The sequence below is a fragment of the Rana temporaria genome, chromosome 2 (assembly GCF_905171775.1).
Source record: "Rana temporaria chromosome 2, aRanTem1.1, whole genome shotgun sequence".
NCBI lineage: Eukaryota > Metazoa > Chordata > Amphibia > Anura > Ranidae > Rana > Rana temporaria.
Genome location: NC_053490.1, coordinates 306,388,412 through 306,406,531, shown reverse-complemented (window position 1 = coordinate 306,406,531; position 18,120 = coordinate 306,388,412). Strand labels below are relative to the sequence as shown.

The 18,120-nt window shown below is 45.5% G+C and overlaps 1 protein-coding gene across 4 annotated transcripts in view; it reads right to left on the bottom strand.

Moving 5' to 3' along the window:
• The window catches only part of MAP7D1 (MAP7 domain containing 1), a 148,074-nt gene that overhangs the window by 54,344 nt on the left and 75,610 nt on the right, over nucleotides 1-18,120 (bottom strand). For 3 of the 4 annotated variants that reach the window (XM_040337332.1, XM_040337331.1, XM_040337335.1), the window contains exons 2-3: nucleotides 16,637-17,050; nucleotides 8,400-8,468 (exon numbers count right to left, since the gene is read on the bottom strand). In XM_040337332.1, coding sequence (XP_040193266.1) covers nucleotides 8,400-8,468; nucleotides 16,637-17,050 — 483 coding nt within the window. Of the gene's footprint in view, nucleotides 1-8,399; nucleotides 8,469-16,636; nucleotides 17,054-18,120 lie in introns of all 4 variants that reach the window. The other variant, XM_040337333.1, reaches the window with a different exon arrangement.

The following is an 18,120-nucleotide window of genomic DNA, read 5'->3' as shown; positions in this document are numbered from 1 at the left end:
CTGAAGGCAGATACAAAACAGTCCCCAAGATACACAAAACCCTGACAGGCTTCTTCCAAAAACAGAAATTTCAGTTTTTCATGGACTGACCCTTCAGGGCTTGTGCACCCCACAATCCCTGCACTCAGCATTCCAGTGCATTTTTTCATTTTTAGAATTCAAAGCAACCACCTGGTCTAAGACTTTTGTTTTCGCTGTCCTGAGGCCGATCCTGGCAGAGTCAGGCAGTGTACAGATAGGTGCATATCCTCTGTCATTTGCAACTTGAACTAAGGCCTCGTACACACGACCGAGGAACTCGTCGGGCGAAACACGTCGTTTTCCTCGTCGAGTTCCTTGTTAGGCTTGTCGAGGAACTCGACAAGCTTGCTTTGCGTACACGCGGTCAAGACAAAATCTCCTCGTTCTCAAACGCAGTGACATACTACCCATACAATGGCAGGGGAAGTTCGATTCCACTGGCACAACTCTTGGGGCTGTCTTTGCTAATCTCATGTGTTTGCGTGTTAAGTAAAAGTTTGGTAAGAGACGATTTGCACTTTTCAGTCTGTTACAGCTTGAAAAATGTGTTATCTCCATTACAAATGCTACTTTTACTCCCATCTCATACTTTATTCTGAGCAAGCGCGGGTTTCTTAGCATACACAATGCTCGAGTTTCTCGTCGAAAACCAGCCCGACGAGGAACTCGAAGAACAAATTGAGACTCCCGTCGAGGAAAAAGAGAATTTGCTCTCTTTTTTGCTCGTCGAGTTCCTCAATGAAAAACGTACACACGACCGGTTTCCTCTGCAAAAAAGCTCTCCCACCAAGTTTCTTGATGGATTCTGCCGAGGAAACCGGTCGTGTGTACGAGGCCTTACTCTACTCTGGCCTAGAGAACTACAAGTCCGCTAAGAGCCATGCTTTGTACACTGTGAGCGCAGCACACTGCTATAAATCCAGGCGTTTTGAACTATTTTGCAAGATGATTTAACTATGTGAGCCAATAGGTTTTTTTCACACACTGCAGAGATCTTTGATGACGTCAGAGTGACAAAATGCGTAGGACAGAGCATACTACGTCTTTGCATCACTTCCGGTCAGGGTCGAAGACAGGATTTCCTCTCGGCACCTGTGTCTGCACTGTTTGTCTCAAACATTTTTTTAAATTGTGAGTACATTTCCACTTTTTTTTTAAACGGTATCACGCTATGGGCATCAATCTCTCTTCCATATAACAACTTTGGAGATAATGTTAAACATCTTCGACTGATCGTTTCCCAGATTGCTACACAGTGGCACATACTGTGACCCCTGGGGGTAAGACATGTCTGGTGAGTGCATTTGTATTAAGAGCACAGAAAAATACTGTGGGTATTTGGAGGGTTAGTGCCGGTTCACACTACAGCGACTTGGGATCCCACTTGTCAGACCTCAAGTTGCCCCAAGTCGCTGGACATAAGAAATTCAATGGAAGTGAATGGGAGCCATCTTAATGCACACTACTGAAGTTGCTCCAACTTCAGAAAAGGTTCCTGTACTAATTCAAGGCGACTTCTAGGCAACTTGTACCCATTGATTTCAATGGAAATTGCCTCCAGAGTCAGATCTCCATCTTAACTGAAGCAACTTTACAGGAAAAGAAAATAGTTTACCCAGGCAAACCCCTCCCTCTCACAGAGCTGATTATTCTGTGATTGGCCACAGCCAAAGTCGCCTGTCCTGGAGGCAACTTTAAGTCATGTTGTAAGTTGCTCCAAGTTGTGCTGAAGTCGCCTCCAAATTGCCTTGCAAAGTCGCACTGCAAGTCACGTTGCCTCTGTGTGAACCGGCACTTAGGGTCACTGGCCCTGTATTTTACCAATTTGGTTCATTAATGTGTCAATAAAGCTTTTTGCTATAGTTGCATACCGTGGTTGGTCCCCCATATACAAAACTCTTGAGTAGGGTGACCCGCTGTCTTCTCCCTAGTGCTGCTTTTGTATGACATGATTTCCCTAGGCCTGGAAACCAGGAAGTAAATTAAGAAATGTAAAAAAATAAAAATGTTTCAAACAATCAAATATGATATACCTTCCTATCTTTTTACGAATGCTAGCAGCATAAGGATTACAAATAGTCAGTGTTGATTGAGAGAGTGAGTTCCGCTTTAAGGAGTATGCTAGCACATCCTTTGAGGTCACTTCCTGCTTTTTCTTTGGTTTTCTCCATTGTTTGGTGTGTTCATTAGTGCAGAAAATCTTCAGAGTGCTTCGGATGTCTGTCCCTAAAGGCATAATTATGGTCCTGGCCATTGCATTTCCAAGACTAAGGAGCCAAATTAGAGGTTAACTTTTTTCTCCGCCCCCATGTTTATGTGCATTTACACACATTTACATGTTCTCAAGTGCAAAAAAAAAAAAAAAGCATGCTGCAGTACTTTTTTTGAAAGTATTAAAACTGAATGCAATGGTGTGAACTAGGGTTATTGAAAAACATTGATCTTACTGTGCATTTGTTCACAATCATTTAGAAAATGTACCTGAAAGCATCTGGAGTGATAAGCGCTTGTGAAAAGTAAAGTGAAAAGTAAAACCCTGTACACACATTGTGACACTTCATTCATTAATGCTAGGCAGGGCCATGCAGAGCAGTGTGACATTATACAAAATATCACACAGCTCTGGCACGCAGCGAAACCCCTTACCTGCGATTTCCTTTGAGGAAAAATGCAGGTAACAGAATGTAGTGTGATTACAGCTACTTGTCTGCTGGTGTAATCCTGTATCACACACCACTGGCAAATGACAGGAGTCATATCATCTGGACATCAGCCATCTATCATTTTAGCCCTCTGGAAAATGAAACATCTACATTGTAGTGGAACAAGAAACTATTAGTTCCAGATTAGAGCACCAAAATGAAGAATGGAAAGAAGAGACCAGATGGAGGTGGTTATATTGCTGCATTGCAGAAGGAAAAGCTATAGATCCATTTTTTTATGTATCACGTGTTGATGGTAGCTGTGCTTGCTGCATACTCTACATTACATATGCTTACTGTATATATTAGAGGGGTTGTAAACCCATATATATATATATATATATATATATATATATATATATATATATATATATATATATATATATATATAAATTGTAATTATTTATCAGATATTTACTCAATTTTTTTCTACGTCTTATGTTTTTTTCTACGTTCTTACTACTATTACCAAATATATTTTACTAGTGCGCACATGCACAGTGTGGCAGGGGTCCTTATGTCTGCTCGAGTGCTTTGCATAGGGAGCACATGCACAGTGTGGCAAGGGTCCTTCTTATGTCTGCTCGAGTGCTTTGCATAGGGAGCACATGCACATTGTGGCAAGGGTCCTTCTTATTATGCCTGCTCGAGTGCTGTGCATAGGGCGCACATGCACAGTGTGGCAAGGATCCTTCTTATTATGCCTGCTCAAGTGCTGTGCATAGGGTGCACATGCACAGTGTGGCAAGGGTCCTTCTTATTATGCCTGCTCGAGTGCTGTGCATAGGGCGCACATGTGCAGTGTGGGAGGGGACCTTCTTATTATGCCTGCTTAAGTGCTGTGCATGGGGTGCACATGCACAGTGTGGCAAGGGTCCTTTTTATTATGCCTGCTCGAGTGCTGTGCATAGGGCGCACATGCACAGTGTGGCAAGGGTCCTTCTATTATGCCTGCTCGAGTGCTGTGCATAGGGCTTACATGTGCAGTGTGGCAAGGGTCCTTCTTATTATGCCTGCTCGAGTGCTGTGCATAGGGCGCACATGCGCAGTGTGGCAAGGGTCCTTCTTATTATGCCTGCTCGAGTGCTGTGCATAGGGGGCACATGCACAGAGTGGCAAGGATCCTTCTTATTATGCCTGCTCAAGTGCTGTGCATAGGGTGCACATGCACAGTGTGGCAAGGGTCCTTCTTATTATACCTGCTCGAGTGCTGTGCATAGGGCGCGCATGCACAGTGTGGCAAGGGTCCTTCTTATTATGCCTGCTCGAGTGCTGTGCATAGGGCGCACATGTGCAGTGTGGGAGGGGACCTTCTTATTATGCCTGCTTGAGTGCTGTGCATAGGGTGCACATGCACAGTGTGGCAAGGGTCCTTATAATTATGCCTGCTCAAGTGCTGTGCATAGGGTGCACATGCACACTGTGGAAAGGGTTCTTCCGATTACGCCTGCTCGAGTGCTGTGCATTGGGCGCACATGCACAGTGTGGCAAGGGTACTTCTTATTATGTTTGCTCGAGTACTGTGCATAGGGTGCACATGTGCAGTGTTCGAGGGGACCTTCTCATTATGCCTGCTCAAGTGCTGTGCATAGGGCGCACACACACAGTGTATTAGGGATCCTTCTTATAATGCTCACAAGAGTGCTGTGCATAAGTTGTGCATGTGCAGTGTGGCCAAGGAATCATGGGACATGTAGTTCCAAAGCAACATGCCATAACAAATACATGGTAGGCATTCAAAGATCAAAAGTTTAGATCATAGTACAGCAGAGAGGGACATTAATCTGGGGATTTTTCACAGGGCAAATGTAAGTTGTGATGTAAAAACGTAGAAGGTAAAAACATTAAAACAGTTTGTTACATGGGACAAAAACATCAATTTGCACTGAGAATTTAATAGCACTTTACCTCTTCTACCGCTGAAGTAATTATAATGTGATGCACCGGTTTCAAAACACATCAACTTATTTACCAGACCTCATTTCATTAACTTAAAAAGGGACTTTCACGGTTGGTACACAGACCGCCGCAAAACTGGTGTACCCATACCTTGGTATTCACTCCATATCCCATGAATGTATACAGAGAATACAGCGATTGACACAGGACCTGAAGAGTCTCCATGTTATTTAGCAGCCACTTTGTTATTTTACAATCCAGCATAGATCAGACTTTTACAAAATGACATACAAACAATAAAAGGGTCTTTGAAGTTGATGCTGCTGGTAAACTATTTAGATAGGAGAAATTCGAGTCATCACATGCAAACCTTTGGCAGGCTCTGAGCAAACAACACACATTTATGGTTCACTATAACAGTCTGAGCATTTAGGTACGCCTAGGGAAAAAATGAAGCTCACTTTATGATAGATTGTGGAGTCCTCAGAATAATATAATAGATAAATGAAGGTCAGAAGAAGGGGAACAGAGGTTCTTACACAGGTTTTGTTATCAAAGTAGCTGCACCACAAAGCACCTGTATACACCTTACTGCAGTTCCCCAACACTCACATTTCTGTGTATTGTGGAACTCCTTAAAAGTCAAAACAGGGCTATATGCACCCTTCTTCCCCATTGTAAAAGCACCCTGTCCTGGTAAATGGCTGCTCAGTCCTGAACAATGAGGGGCCCTGTGGGAGGTCACAGGTTCCCCCCATACCTGGGGTATTTAAAGGACGCTTCAGAAGCTAAATGAGGCAGCACTGCTGCACCTCCAATCCCAATTATGTAATTAAACCTCCCCAAAAATAAAAGAAAACCTGCAGTCTTTGCAGCACAATGAACTTCGGAAAGTTTGGTGTTTATTTTCCACCACTAGGGTGGTTCTATTACTAGCTTCACCTGTAGGCCATGCGTAGCCACCTTGATGTGTAGGCTCCTTGCCAGTTTTATATGCCAGTTAGATCCATGCTCTGGTGCTGTGCACAGGACACACGTGCATTAAAAACAATATGGGCAGAATGCAGGGAATTGGGATCAAATTCTGTGCTCGGGGGACTACTGTGTGCAGTACAGACATTATGGGCAGCATGCAGGAATTAAGGATCAGGTGCTGTGCTTGGGATGCACATTTGCAGTACAGGTAATATGGGCATGCATGCAGGGAATCAGGATCAGGTGCTGTGCTCGGGAGGCACATGTGCAGTACAGGTAATATGGGCAGGCATGCAGGGAATCAGGATCAGGTGCTGTGCTTGGGGTGCACATGTACATTATAGGCATATTGGCCATCATTCAGGGGAACAGGATAAGGTGCTATGCTTGGGAGGCACATGTGCAGTACAGGTATTATGGACAGCATGCAGAGGATCAGGTACTGTGCTTGGGGTCACACGTGCAGTACAAATATTATGGACAGCATGCAGGAAATTAGGATAAGGTGCTATGCTCAGGAGGCACATGTGCATAACAAGTATTATGGGCAGCATGTAGAGGCCATAGCCGCTCACTGTATCACTCGGCCCCACCCCTCGGCGCGCGGCGTCACTGGATGTGATTGACAGCAGCGCCAGCCAATGGCTGCGCTGCTCTCAATCCATTCGCTCTAGCCAATCAGCGGCCAGGATTAGCAGCGAAGAGGAATTTGGGACGGCGCAGGACTTTCGAGGGGTCAGGCAGGTATAACGGGGGTTCGGGGGGGCGGAAAGCATCCGATGTTTTTTCACCTTAATGCATAGATTGCATTAAGGTGAAAACATTTTTTTCTTTACAACTCCTTTAAGTGTTTGTGCCACATGAAGTAGACATAATGCAGAATGCTAGATTATGCAAAGTAAAGTATAGTGAATGTATAAGTGACAAGGTAAAGAGCCCGAGGAATGGAGGAATTTTTATCGAGTTAATTTGGCCTAAATTTCCAGAGGTCTCTAAAACAAGTTAAATATTTATGCTGTGCAGCCTCTGTGGCCAATTAAATATTCATATGCCTGACTTGTGAGCTTCACCCACAAGTGACAATTTGAAGGGATCTTACAAGAAACACATAACACTACTATTGAAAAGTGGACAATGGAGCCCATTTCTAAAAACACCGGAAACAAGATCCATCTGTGCTGCCATTGCAACCAATCAGAATGTTCGATTTTGTAGTAGTTTGCTGGAACATGATTGGTAAGGGTCATATAGACACTCTTCAGCACCCCACTACTTGGATTAGAAAGCATCAAGCATGCACTTAAGCTGGCCATATACTATGCAATCTAATTGTACAATTCCCTTTAGATCTTCCATCAATGTGGTGCAAAGGCCTTTCTGATTTGATGGAATAAATCATGGGTCTTCAAACTACGGCCCTCCAGTTGTTTAGGAACTACAATTCCCATCATGCCTAGTCATGTCTGTGAATGTCAGTGTGTTACAATGCCTCATGGGATGTGTATTTCTACAACAGCTGGAGGGCCGTAGTTTGAGGATCCCTGCTTGAATAAACGGATCAATAAAGGTTTGTCCTTATATTACAACCTTTTGTAAATGAGATTGCATAGTGCAGCCCTCAAAAAATCCACTCGCCTGCTCGCATTTTGCGAGTGGATTTTGAGGGCTGGCGTGTGGGCTGCCTGTGGGCGGGGGGAGCACCACCAGCAGCCTGGGTTTGTCGGACTCGGAGCGATAGTAGGGAAGGAAAAAGGAGAATTATAAAAATAAACAACTTTATCTGTGTCCCCATTGCAGCTATGTGTCCCCAATTCAGCATGTGTCGCCAATGCAGCCCTGTGTTGCTAATGCAGACCTGTGTCCCCAATGCAGCTTAGTCTCCCCAATGCAGCCCTGTGTCCCCAATGCAGCCCTGTGTCCCCAATGCAGCCCTGTGTCCCCAATGCAGCCCTGTGTCCCCAATGCAGCCCTGTGTCCCCAATGCAGCCCTGTGTACTGTGTAGGCCCGTAGGGAAGGAGAAAAGAGAGGAGAGACGCTGCCGCCCGGTTGATCAGCGCGCAGGGAACAGCCGGGCGCCGTCATATACAGCCCCTTCCCCTGTCCATGCACTATGATAGACAGATAACCCATCCCAGGATTGACGGGTGATCTGTCTATCAAAGTGCCCGGACAAGGGGGAGGGGCTGTATATCTCGGCGCAGCGGGGAACACAATTATTGAAATTAAAGCTGTTCCCTGCGCGCTGATCAACCAGGCGGCAGCGTCTCTCCTCTCCTTCCCTACGGGCCTACACAGTACACAGGTAGGCATTGGGGAGACAAAGCTGCATTGGGGACACAGGACTGAATTGGGGACACAGGGCTGCATTGGGGACACAGAGTAGCATTGGGGACACAGAGTAGCATTGGGGAGACAAAGCTGCATTGGGGACACAGGACTGCATTGAGGACACAGGACTGCATTGGGGACACAGGGCTGCATTGGGAAGACAAAGCTGCATTGGGGACACAGAGTAGCATTGGGGACACAGAGTAGCATTGGGGAGACAGAGCTGCATTGGGGACACATGGCTGAATTGGGGACACATGGCTGAATTGGGGACACAGATAAAGTGGTTTATTTATTTTTATAACTTAATTCTGCATAAAACATTTAAGTGTCATTTCATGAGATAATTTATGAGGGTGGGATTCGGGGCGAGTAACCCTTGAGGCCTGGCTAGTAGCTCAGGACTTGACATTTTGAGCCCTGGCATAGTGTATGGTCAGCCTTAATTTCTGTCACTGTGAGAAACCACTTACCCAGATACTTTGCTCTTTCTTCTCTCCTCTCTTTTGCCTGTTTCTGCCGCTGCACTGCCTTCTGGGTGTCTGTGAAGGAATGCAAAACACAAGATTGAGTAAATTTGGACTCACTTGGTGACACTTGATGTTTTGGGGCATTATCGGATGTGATGTGTACAGTAAGCCAGACACAATGGAAAAATGTTCATTATTTTTATAGAGCTGACAAAATACGCAGTGCGTTACATACTGGACATTCACCATTCCCTGCCCTCAAGGAGCTTACAATCTATGGTCCCTATTCCACATGCATACACATACTGGATTGAATTTAAATAAACCAAAGCCAACTAACCTACCAGCATGTCTTTGGAAAAATAGTTGGAACCTCTTGGTTAAAGCGCGGTTCCAGGCATAATTTTTCTTTTTATCCAATCGTTCCAGAAATCATTGCAAACACTTGCCTTATATCCTCCAGCTCATGTTGTGGCCGTATCCCTCGTATGTGTGGGCATGTGAAGCCCAGTTCCTTTTTCTTCCTGGTTTTCAGGGAGAGGTGCATGCTGGGCGATTTTTAGGCACAGTAATGCCCAGAGACTCCTGGGAAATGAGTGTCATCATTTCCCAGGAGGCAATGGGGTCTTAGGACAGGAAGTTGAACCACCTAGGACCAGGAACTAGGCAGGATTACGAAATCTGCCTAATAACAGCCAGACAGAAGTGAGTAAAATAAAATGTTTTTTTTTTTACATTTAAGGCAAGCTGTTAATAGAAAGTTCATTTTTATAAATATATAAAAACAATCATCATTATTGCTTTGTCATATTAAAGCAGACCTCCACCCATTTCAAGAACATCCTATCAGCTGCCTCCTCCTCCCTTTCATCTTGAGATATTTACATTACACAACCCACGAGCCAGTGTTCCGAAAAACCGCGCATGCGCAGATATGCTACAGGACTCTGCCAGCTCTCTGACGGATTCCCGATCGGCATGTCTCCGCATCCAGTGCATGTCTCCGCATTCAACAAATTGAAGCAAGGGAAGCTTAACTTGTAAGTAATTTTATTTTGCATACAGGAGCAAGGGTTTGGAATTGTAAATGATATTTAGTGTAGATATTTAGTGAAGGTAGGGTATAGTTACTCTTTACCAGAGATGAGCTCGGGTGTCCCCCATACTCATATTTAGATGAATTCTGAACTCACCAATTGTTTTACTCCAACGAGCTGCAGGCTGGGTCATTCCCACCTGGCAGCTCATGCAAACACAAAAAGGCAGGCTGTGGGCCAGGAATGACTCCACTCTGAGCTTACTAGAGTAGACAAAAAAAAAAAGGAGCATTAAGTGTTACTAAACCCACAACAGTAAAATCAGTCTGTATATGCAGTAAAGCATGCTTGTTATACTCACTGTGCAACCTAAGGGGTTAATCCTCTGCATTGTGTAAAAAGGCTGTTTGATCTTGTCTTCTCTGATCCTTCTCTTTTTCCACTATCCCCAATCCATTTCCTGATAGTACAGAGCCTTGGGAGCACTCTGCACATGCTCAGTTTGGTGTGTCTTGCTGGAGAGATTTTTTCGGAAGGGTGCCTGTAATCAGCACTGTCCAGACAGAGGGTCAGGGGGTCATGCAGCCTTATAGGACAGTCAGAGGAGAATGAAAACTCCTAAAAAAAAGCTTTAACCAGTGCTTGGCCAGACACTGATAGAAGTCACAAAACTGCTATATACTGCTGGCGAGAAAAGGTATTTAGCAGTTTATATTTACTAAAATAATTGCATTTCCATGTTCTGTGTATGGTGGGAGACCAGATATAGTGAATGCAGGGTCCTGGGTTAGTAGCACTTTAAAGCGTTCCTAAAGTACATTTTTTAAAATTAAAATAAGGAGGTTATACTTATTGGTATTGCATAGAGCGTCCCGGACCCCCCACTGGTGCTCTAAGCTCTATCTCTCTCTTCTCTGCAGCTGCTTGCTATGGGGGCAGACATGCAGGTTCCATCCCAAGCTGGGTTGTGTGCATCTATTTACACACGCAGCATGTCGGCACTGCCCCCTCCTCACAGTATTTGTTTGTCAGCAGTGGGAGCCAATGGTCCCCAAGTCCCTGTGAGAAGAGGAAGAGCGGAGAGATGCAGCTGTGCACACGCCGGATCAATTGAGGACTCAGGTAAGTATTTAGGGAGGTGTGGGGGGAAGGAAAGCTGTAAAATTATTAATTTTTTTACCTCAAAGCAGGGAATGCATTAAGGTAAAAAATGTTTTGACTTGCAACCACTTTAAGTTCAGAGGAGATCGGCTAGAGATGAGGTCGGAGTACACCCAAGCTCATCTTTACTCCAAGTTGTATGTGCATGTGAGTAGTGATGCTCACCCTTTAAGCTCACCACACGTTACAACCCGCTGTTCAGTTTCCTTTAGATCTACTAACAAATATGTAGTATCAGGGCCTGCCTGATTGGACTCACATTGTTTAGATAGATTTGCTGGGTTCTCACATTTTATAGTTTAAGTAAACCCAAAGTAGATTGTACACAGAAGATATGGTCATATTGTAATGTGTTTGGTGACCACTGAGGCTAGTGTCAGCGAATTGTGCATTCATATAGGGCAATGCAAAACCTACTTGAGGCAGGTCAATGGCAGGTCATGATGGGGTCAACTGCAGGTCACATGCACCCGTCAATGAATTCTGAATGATCTCTGAAGTGTCTCACTGACATCAAATGGATGCCTTCCACACAAGCCCAAAGCCTGTGGGCATAGTCTTTTAAGTCCTGTTTAGAGCTGCATTAAATCGCTCTTCAGAGGGCATTTAATAGACAGGAAGGAGGCGTTCTATTGCTGCCCCTATTCAGCAGTACCACCCACTGAATGTGACAATGGCAGATCGGTTGGGGGACGACGACGACGTAAAGATGTGGCGTAACCACAAAACTCAACCCCCCCCCCCATTCCCAACCTGCAAGTTTAAACTAAGTTTTTACCCTGGCACGGTTTCCCTGGTCCTTGTCACACTGGCACCTTTGTAGCAGTGATTTGCAACATTTACAGAGTCACTTTTCTTTACGTTTTTGTTGTAAGCAGTTGGCTTTTTAAGGTGTTTGAATGTAGCTATAAGAATTACCGGGTTCAATGACCAACCATGTTATCCAAAGCAGCTGATGACCGCGGCACACTAGAGATTTGTAGCTGCCTAGATCAGCATTGTAGTCAGCCACAGCAGCAACTCTGTAGCCAGTTCCAATCACTAGAGAAAATAAACAGAGAGAGTTGGAGCTGCTACAAAGTTGCTAATGTGATAAGAATCATACCAGCAACTTTGTACTCGAAAGATGTAGTGCCTACAAATTTCCCTACAAGTTCTCTGATGATTTATAGCTGGCTTTAGGATTTACAAATTGGAGCATATATGATACTTTAAACGCTTCAACCAAGCTTGATGAAAGCTCTACAAATGCTTTGTTAACAACTTTCCAACCGTGCTATAGCTGAATGACAGCTACAGCGTGGCATCTCGTAATTGTGCCCACTGAGGGGCTCGGCATGCTCTGTGATCACAGATTGAGGCAATGATCCAATCAACGGCTCTCTTTACCACAAGATCAGCTGTGCCCAATCACAGCTGAGCAGAAATGTAAACAGAAGCCGTTTATCGGCACTCCTTTCCTCATGCTGACAGCATGAAGAAAGGAGAAGAGAGGCGATAAACGGCATCTCTAAAAGTGACATGTACGTGGATAATCAGGGCACCGATTATCAGTGCAGTACCAACAGTGCTGCCAATCTGTGCCTATCAGTGCAGCCTCATCAGAGCACATTCGTGCAGCCTTATCAGCGAAGAAGAAAAATTAGCTGTTTGATTTTTTTTTAGCTGTTTGCAAAAATGCGCGTCATCATGGTCTGTATTGGATAGTACAGGTAGCTACTGATGCTGCAGAAACTCAACTGAGCCACAAATTGCTGGAATCACTGTGACTTTTCAGTTGAATTTTGCCTGATAACAAAAATGTTAAGTAGAGTGATTCTGTAGCAGCTCAAATCCCTTCAAAGAAGCAAGTAAAAACACTGCACCTGAAATCACAAACTATCATTGTATGAACAATTTCATACCAAACACTCCGTCTTCACTGCAGCTCAGTAACCATTTTCTGTATATATAGGGCAGTATTACTAGGATGATTGCTAGGACACTGGTGCCGCCTGCCTCATAACATCCAATGATGCCGTGTGGCCCAACTGCCGTGGCCTAGCAACCAACGACAGACACTGTGCGCTGCCATCATCCTAGAAGCCAAAAAAGCACAGCAGCACAGAAACCACTCATTGGTTGCTAGGACAATGGCAGCAAGCGTCCTAGAAACCAAAGGGGCAGGGCCAAAAAGCAGCACTTGGCCTAGACAAACTTGTGTATATAGAGAAGAAAATACACACCGTTTTCTTGCACCTTGGCTATCCAGACGAGAGGCACCACTTCACTAATCTGCCCAACATGGAAGTGACATGCAGAAACAAGTCTACCTTGCCCAGGGCTGCCATCAGGGGGGTACAGGCAGTACACCTGTAAGAAGCCTGGTCGTCCCTACATCCCTATTTTTTTTTGTTCGTCAGCACCCAAAGCCCCCTCCCGGACCCAGTGGTCCTCAGGGGCCCAGATGGCATCCCCCCTTTTTATTTTTCCGTCACAACCCAAAGCCCCCCCCTGATCTCTAAGGGGCTCGGTGGTCCCCAGGGCCTCGGATGGCATCCCCTTTTTTTTACTACATTTTTTTGTTCATCAGCATCCAAAGCCCCCTCGGGCCCGGTGGTCCCCAAGGGGCCCGGATGGCATCACCTTTTTTTGTCAGCACCCAAAGCCCCCCCCCCCCTGATCTCTAAGGGGCCCGGTGGTCCTCAGGGCCCCAGATGGCATCCTCCTTTCATTTTTTTACTACATTTTTTTGTTCGTCAGCACCCAAAGCCCCTCGGGCCCGGATGGCATCCCCCTTTTTTCATCAGCACCCAAAGCCCCCCCGACCTCTAAGGGCCCGGATGGCATCCCCCTTTTTTATTTTCTACATTTTTTTGCTTGTCAGCATCCAAAGCCCCCAGACCTTAATTTGCGGCTGCAACCCCCCCCCCCTTAGCTTCCCAATTTGCGGCGCTCCCCCCCCCCCCCATTCTCAACCTGCGACACTCCCCCCTGCTTCACAACTTGCGTCCCTCCCCACCCGCTTCTCAATTTGCCGCAGCGCCCCCCCCCCCAGGTTCTCTGCTCCAGGGGGCCCATGCCTAAAGCTGTGTAAGGGGCCCCAAAATTCCTGATGGCGGCACCGACCTTGCCCAGTATAGCAGTCTTGCTGGTGAGTTGTTGCAAGTGACAGTTATCACAAGAGTGCCATGGATCTCAAAATAATGGAAGATACCACTGCCAACCTACAGAAAATGCAAGTGCATTGAAGTAGGTCCAGCCTTTTGACATCGATACAACATGAGCCATTGACCTGGGACAAGCATGAAGCAGACATATTTAGACATTCTAATCCATAGGCTTTAATTTTTATTGATCCAGTGACCAGGATAAAGAATGCAGATCAGAACAGGCGCATGGCAACGAGCATTTTCAGAAGGAAGTCAGCAAAGACGACCTCCCACACAACTTTCAGTTGACCTCTGACATTCAAGCATAGCAATTAAAGCAAAATTTATATCTGCGTGATTATAATAATGTAAAACCAAAAATATTCAGGAGTCCAACTGAGTTCTCATTTAGTTCAGGCAAGTAGCATGTATTTTATAAAATTCCTGGCTAAAACATGAATCAAAACTTGGGTTTCTCCAACAACATGCTGGTTTACAAATGGGCTAAAGGAAGAATTATGTTGCCCATTGTTTGTTATACTCATTTATACAGCATATCTCTGAAGCCCTTTACATAGGACACAAGAGCTTACAATCAAGTTCTCCTTTCATATTTATACAAACAAATAAGGGCTTACTGAGAAGGACAATTAACCTACTAGTAAGTTTTTGGATTGCTGGAGTATATGGAAGCGCCTAGAAGAAACCTATACAAACATAGGGTGAACACACAAACTCTGAATAGATTGTGTCTTTGGGGTGTATACCAGTCATCACCAAACTGCCCTTTGCTCACATTTATTCGGCCATTGGGGCCCTATTCCTTCCCCTGACAGCAATGGTGGCCCACTATTATTCCCACTGATACCAATGAGGCTGCACTATTTGTCCCAGTATTCCTCCCAAAGACACCAAAGATGGGGCCCCATTTCCACTGACCACAATGTCCAGGGAATGGTTTACTCCCACTGACACCAGGACATTTTCTACTTCCACTGGCCACAGTCCAGCCCCCCTGAAGTACAGTAAACTGACCCTTTGTTTGGAAGGTTTGAAGACCCCTGGTGTATACCAACTGAGGAAAGTAGTATTGTGCGAGTGTGCTACTCATGTAGAAGTGCTGCACAACTGGTTGCCTAAGGCAATTTATATGCATTTGTCTATTTTTTTTTTTATCCAATCTGCACTAGAACCCTATAGTGACTCTATTACTAAACTAATTATTGAGAATAAACAGTTTCCTATAATGAAGACATGGAATACTCAACTCTCCTACTGCCTGCACTGCAAAACGTAATCGCCAGATAAAGATTCTGCAGAACCAATACTTAAGAAAGCATAGGATTCCTGATCCTTAGGCCTTGTACACACAACCGGTTTTCCCGTCGGGAAAACTGCCATGAGAGCTTTTGGCCGGGAAAACCGGCCGTGTGTATGCGCCATCGCAGTTTTCCCAACAGGAAAACAGCTGGGAAAAATGAGAACCAGCTCTTTTTTCCAGCCGTGATACAGCCGGGAAACCTGAGGGGAAAACAGAGAATCTGCTCTGTAACTTTTCCCCCTACACACAAACAGGTTTCCTGACAGGAAAATTGCCATGAGAGCTTTGGTCGGGAATCCCGGCGGTAAAAAGTCAGGCGGGAAACCCGTACTTGTGTACGAGGCTTGAGAGATGCACACTTTTGCAGGATTCAGCTATTGGTTCCTCTTCACTTCAGCAGCACGGTCAGCAGAATAAGGCAAGTATTCAATTTTTGTAGGGTACAATTTATTTTAACCACTTGAGAGCTATAAAGATGCCAAAAGATGTCCACAGCGTGGCTCTCAACTGCCTTTTATGTGCATTCCCCGGGGGGGCGCAGCGGGGAAACATTGTGCCCGGCGCATCGCTGAGATGCCGATGCGAGTGCCTGGCGGCCGCGATGTCCGCCAGGTACCCGCGATCGGCGGTGACAGCAGGGACGTGAAGCTCTGTGTGTAAACACAGAGCTCCACGTCCTGTCAGGGAGAGAGGAGACAGATGCTGTGTCCCTTAGGGGCAAGGGGCGCTCCCATTGATTTACGATTCGAATATGCAAATGAGTGAGATACGCCGATTCACAAAAGTACTTGCGCCCGGCGCATTAATATACGCAGTTTACGTAAGTCGTACGTCCGGCGTAAAGTTAAGCCTCATAAAGCAGGTGTAAGTCAGCAGCATCAATGCAAATGGCTGCACCAGGGAACACAGCCATCGTTTTTTAACTCGTTTACGCAGTATGAGAATAGGGCTAGTCGTAGGTTACTGGGTTGATGGCGCTCGGCCCATCATTTACATGAGGTCACGCCTCATTAGCATGACTCACGCCCACTGTCACTTATGACGAGTTACGCTGAGGGAACCCAGCGTAGATTAGGGAGCAAGTGCTTTGTGAATACTGTGCTTGCCGCTCTGCGTTACGTCTGCGTACCGTATATTCGATACGCTACGCCGGCATAACTATGCGCCAAGGTATGTAAATCCGGGCCTATATATTCTCACAGTATGATTTACTGGAAGTCAGGGCCAGATTTACCATTAGGCAGTTAAGACAAAGCAGCTTATTCCTGTATAGTTACCAGCCACCCATTATTCTACTTTCATCAGTAGAAATCGAGGGCATCTAATACACACACACTGCCAATAATTTAAAAACTAAATTGGTAGCCGTGAAACAAGAAGCCGTTCTGTGTAAAATAAGTGAAGCCTAGCAGACAGGTGTTGCTTTGGATGCCAAAGGTTGTGTGCCTACAAGGCTCCAGTGATAGAAATCTGGCCATGCCGGTAGTAGTCCTGATGTAAAACAACGGGTAAAATGCAGGCAGAACTTGGGTCATCTGACTTATATTTTCAGATACATTATTAGCAAAAAGAAGAATTCAGGATACACACCTAGTTTTTGTCTGGAACTAGTGGCAGTAGTAGGAGAAACAGCAGCAGGTGAAGCCAAGACATCCCCCTTCTGAACCTGTCCCTTTGGAGAAGTGACATTTTCCACCATTTTCGATGTGCTTGGGATTGCTGTCTCTAGCAATGAACTGTGTTCTTCAAGACATAATCTGGGTCCTTCCTCTGTTTTATCACAAGTACTCCTCTCTGTGTGTGATGAAGGAGAAGGCCCTTCATCTGCTGGTGCAGAAACGGGTCCCTGAGTCTTTTGACAAGTGGCGTCATGGCTTTCAGCCGTTGACGTGGAGCTGGCAGTTCCTTGCTCTGTCTTTGTGCTTAGCTGATCAGTTTCTGATCGAGTGTCTGAGTTCTTTGTTGCTTTCTGTATGCCATTTTCTACTGTTGTAACTTTATCACCTGGAAAAGAAAAAGAAGATCTAGTTAACAGAAGGAAGATGGTCTGCTAAACAGAAAAAACCTAGATACATTTCTGTTAGCTGGTGATCTGCTGTCCTTACTAAAAGCTGGCTACACATTATAGCAGAATAGTTAGCCTATTTCATTAACAAATGTTTTTTATACATACTGGTTTTATTGCAATATAATTATTTTTTTTATCTGCACTGTTGTCTGTGTTGTACCTTCTACAAAGTCCCATGGGCATCTGAATTACTATTGTATATGACCAACTTAGGATGGAGGTACATTAGCTCATGGACTGGATCACGTTATAATACTACTGGAGCCTGTGATAACCATTGGAGGCTGTACATCTGAGTTTGACAGGGCATAGGGAGGGATGTGCGAACAGAGAGTGTTTTTACCTTTGTACCCAGATGAATAAACCTTAAAAAGGTGCAAATCATCCATGCTAACAATGTATTGTCTTAATAGAACTGCCATGTGTATTCTTACTCAAAGTAGAAGTACAGCCAAAGCTCGTTTGGCTGTACTTCTCCTGTGGACTGCAGTTTGTTCTGCACCCATGTGACCCGTTTTCAGCAGACAGTGGGTTAAAACCCGCTGTCGGCTGACGTAACAGAGCCGGTGCAAGCTCGGCCAAGATGGCGACAATTAAATCGGGATCCGCCCACATGCCTGGACCGACACCCAGCTCAGCCTCTCAGCAAGCTGCCGAGAGCCTGAGCCAGCCGCTCCCACCCCTCCACTGCCCAGAACTCCAGTGAGCAAGAGGGAGCAGAGCAGAGAGCTGCTGACTGACAGAACCCTAATGCGCATGCGCGAGGCCGAGCTCCTCTCTCCTACTGGCCCGGCTCCTGGGGGAGGAGGAGGGAGCCCCGCGGTGATGTCACACCCCTACGGCAGTGACTCTTCAAAGTGGGAAAGGATACCGGTCAAAGACCCAAAAGGTGCCAACGGTAGCACCGGAGGGGGGGGAGGAATAAGATGAGCGGAAGTTCCACTTTTGGGTGGAACTCCGCTTTAACTGATCAGGGACTTTTCAACTTCAATAAGTAATATTTGGG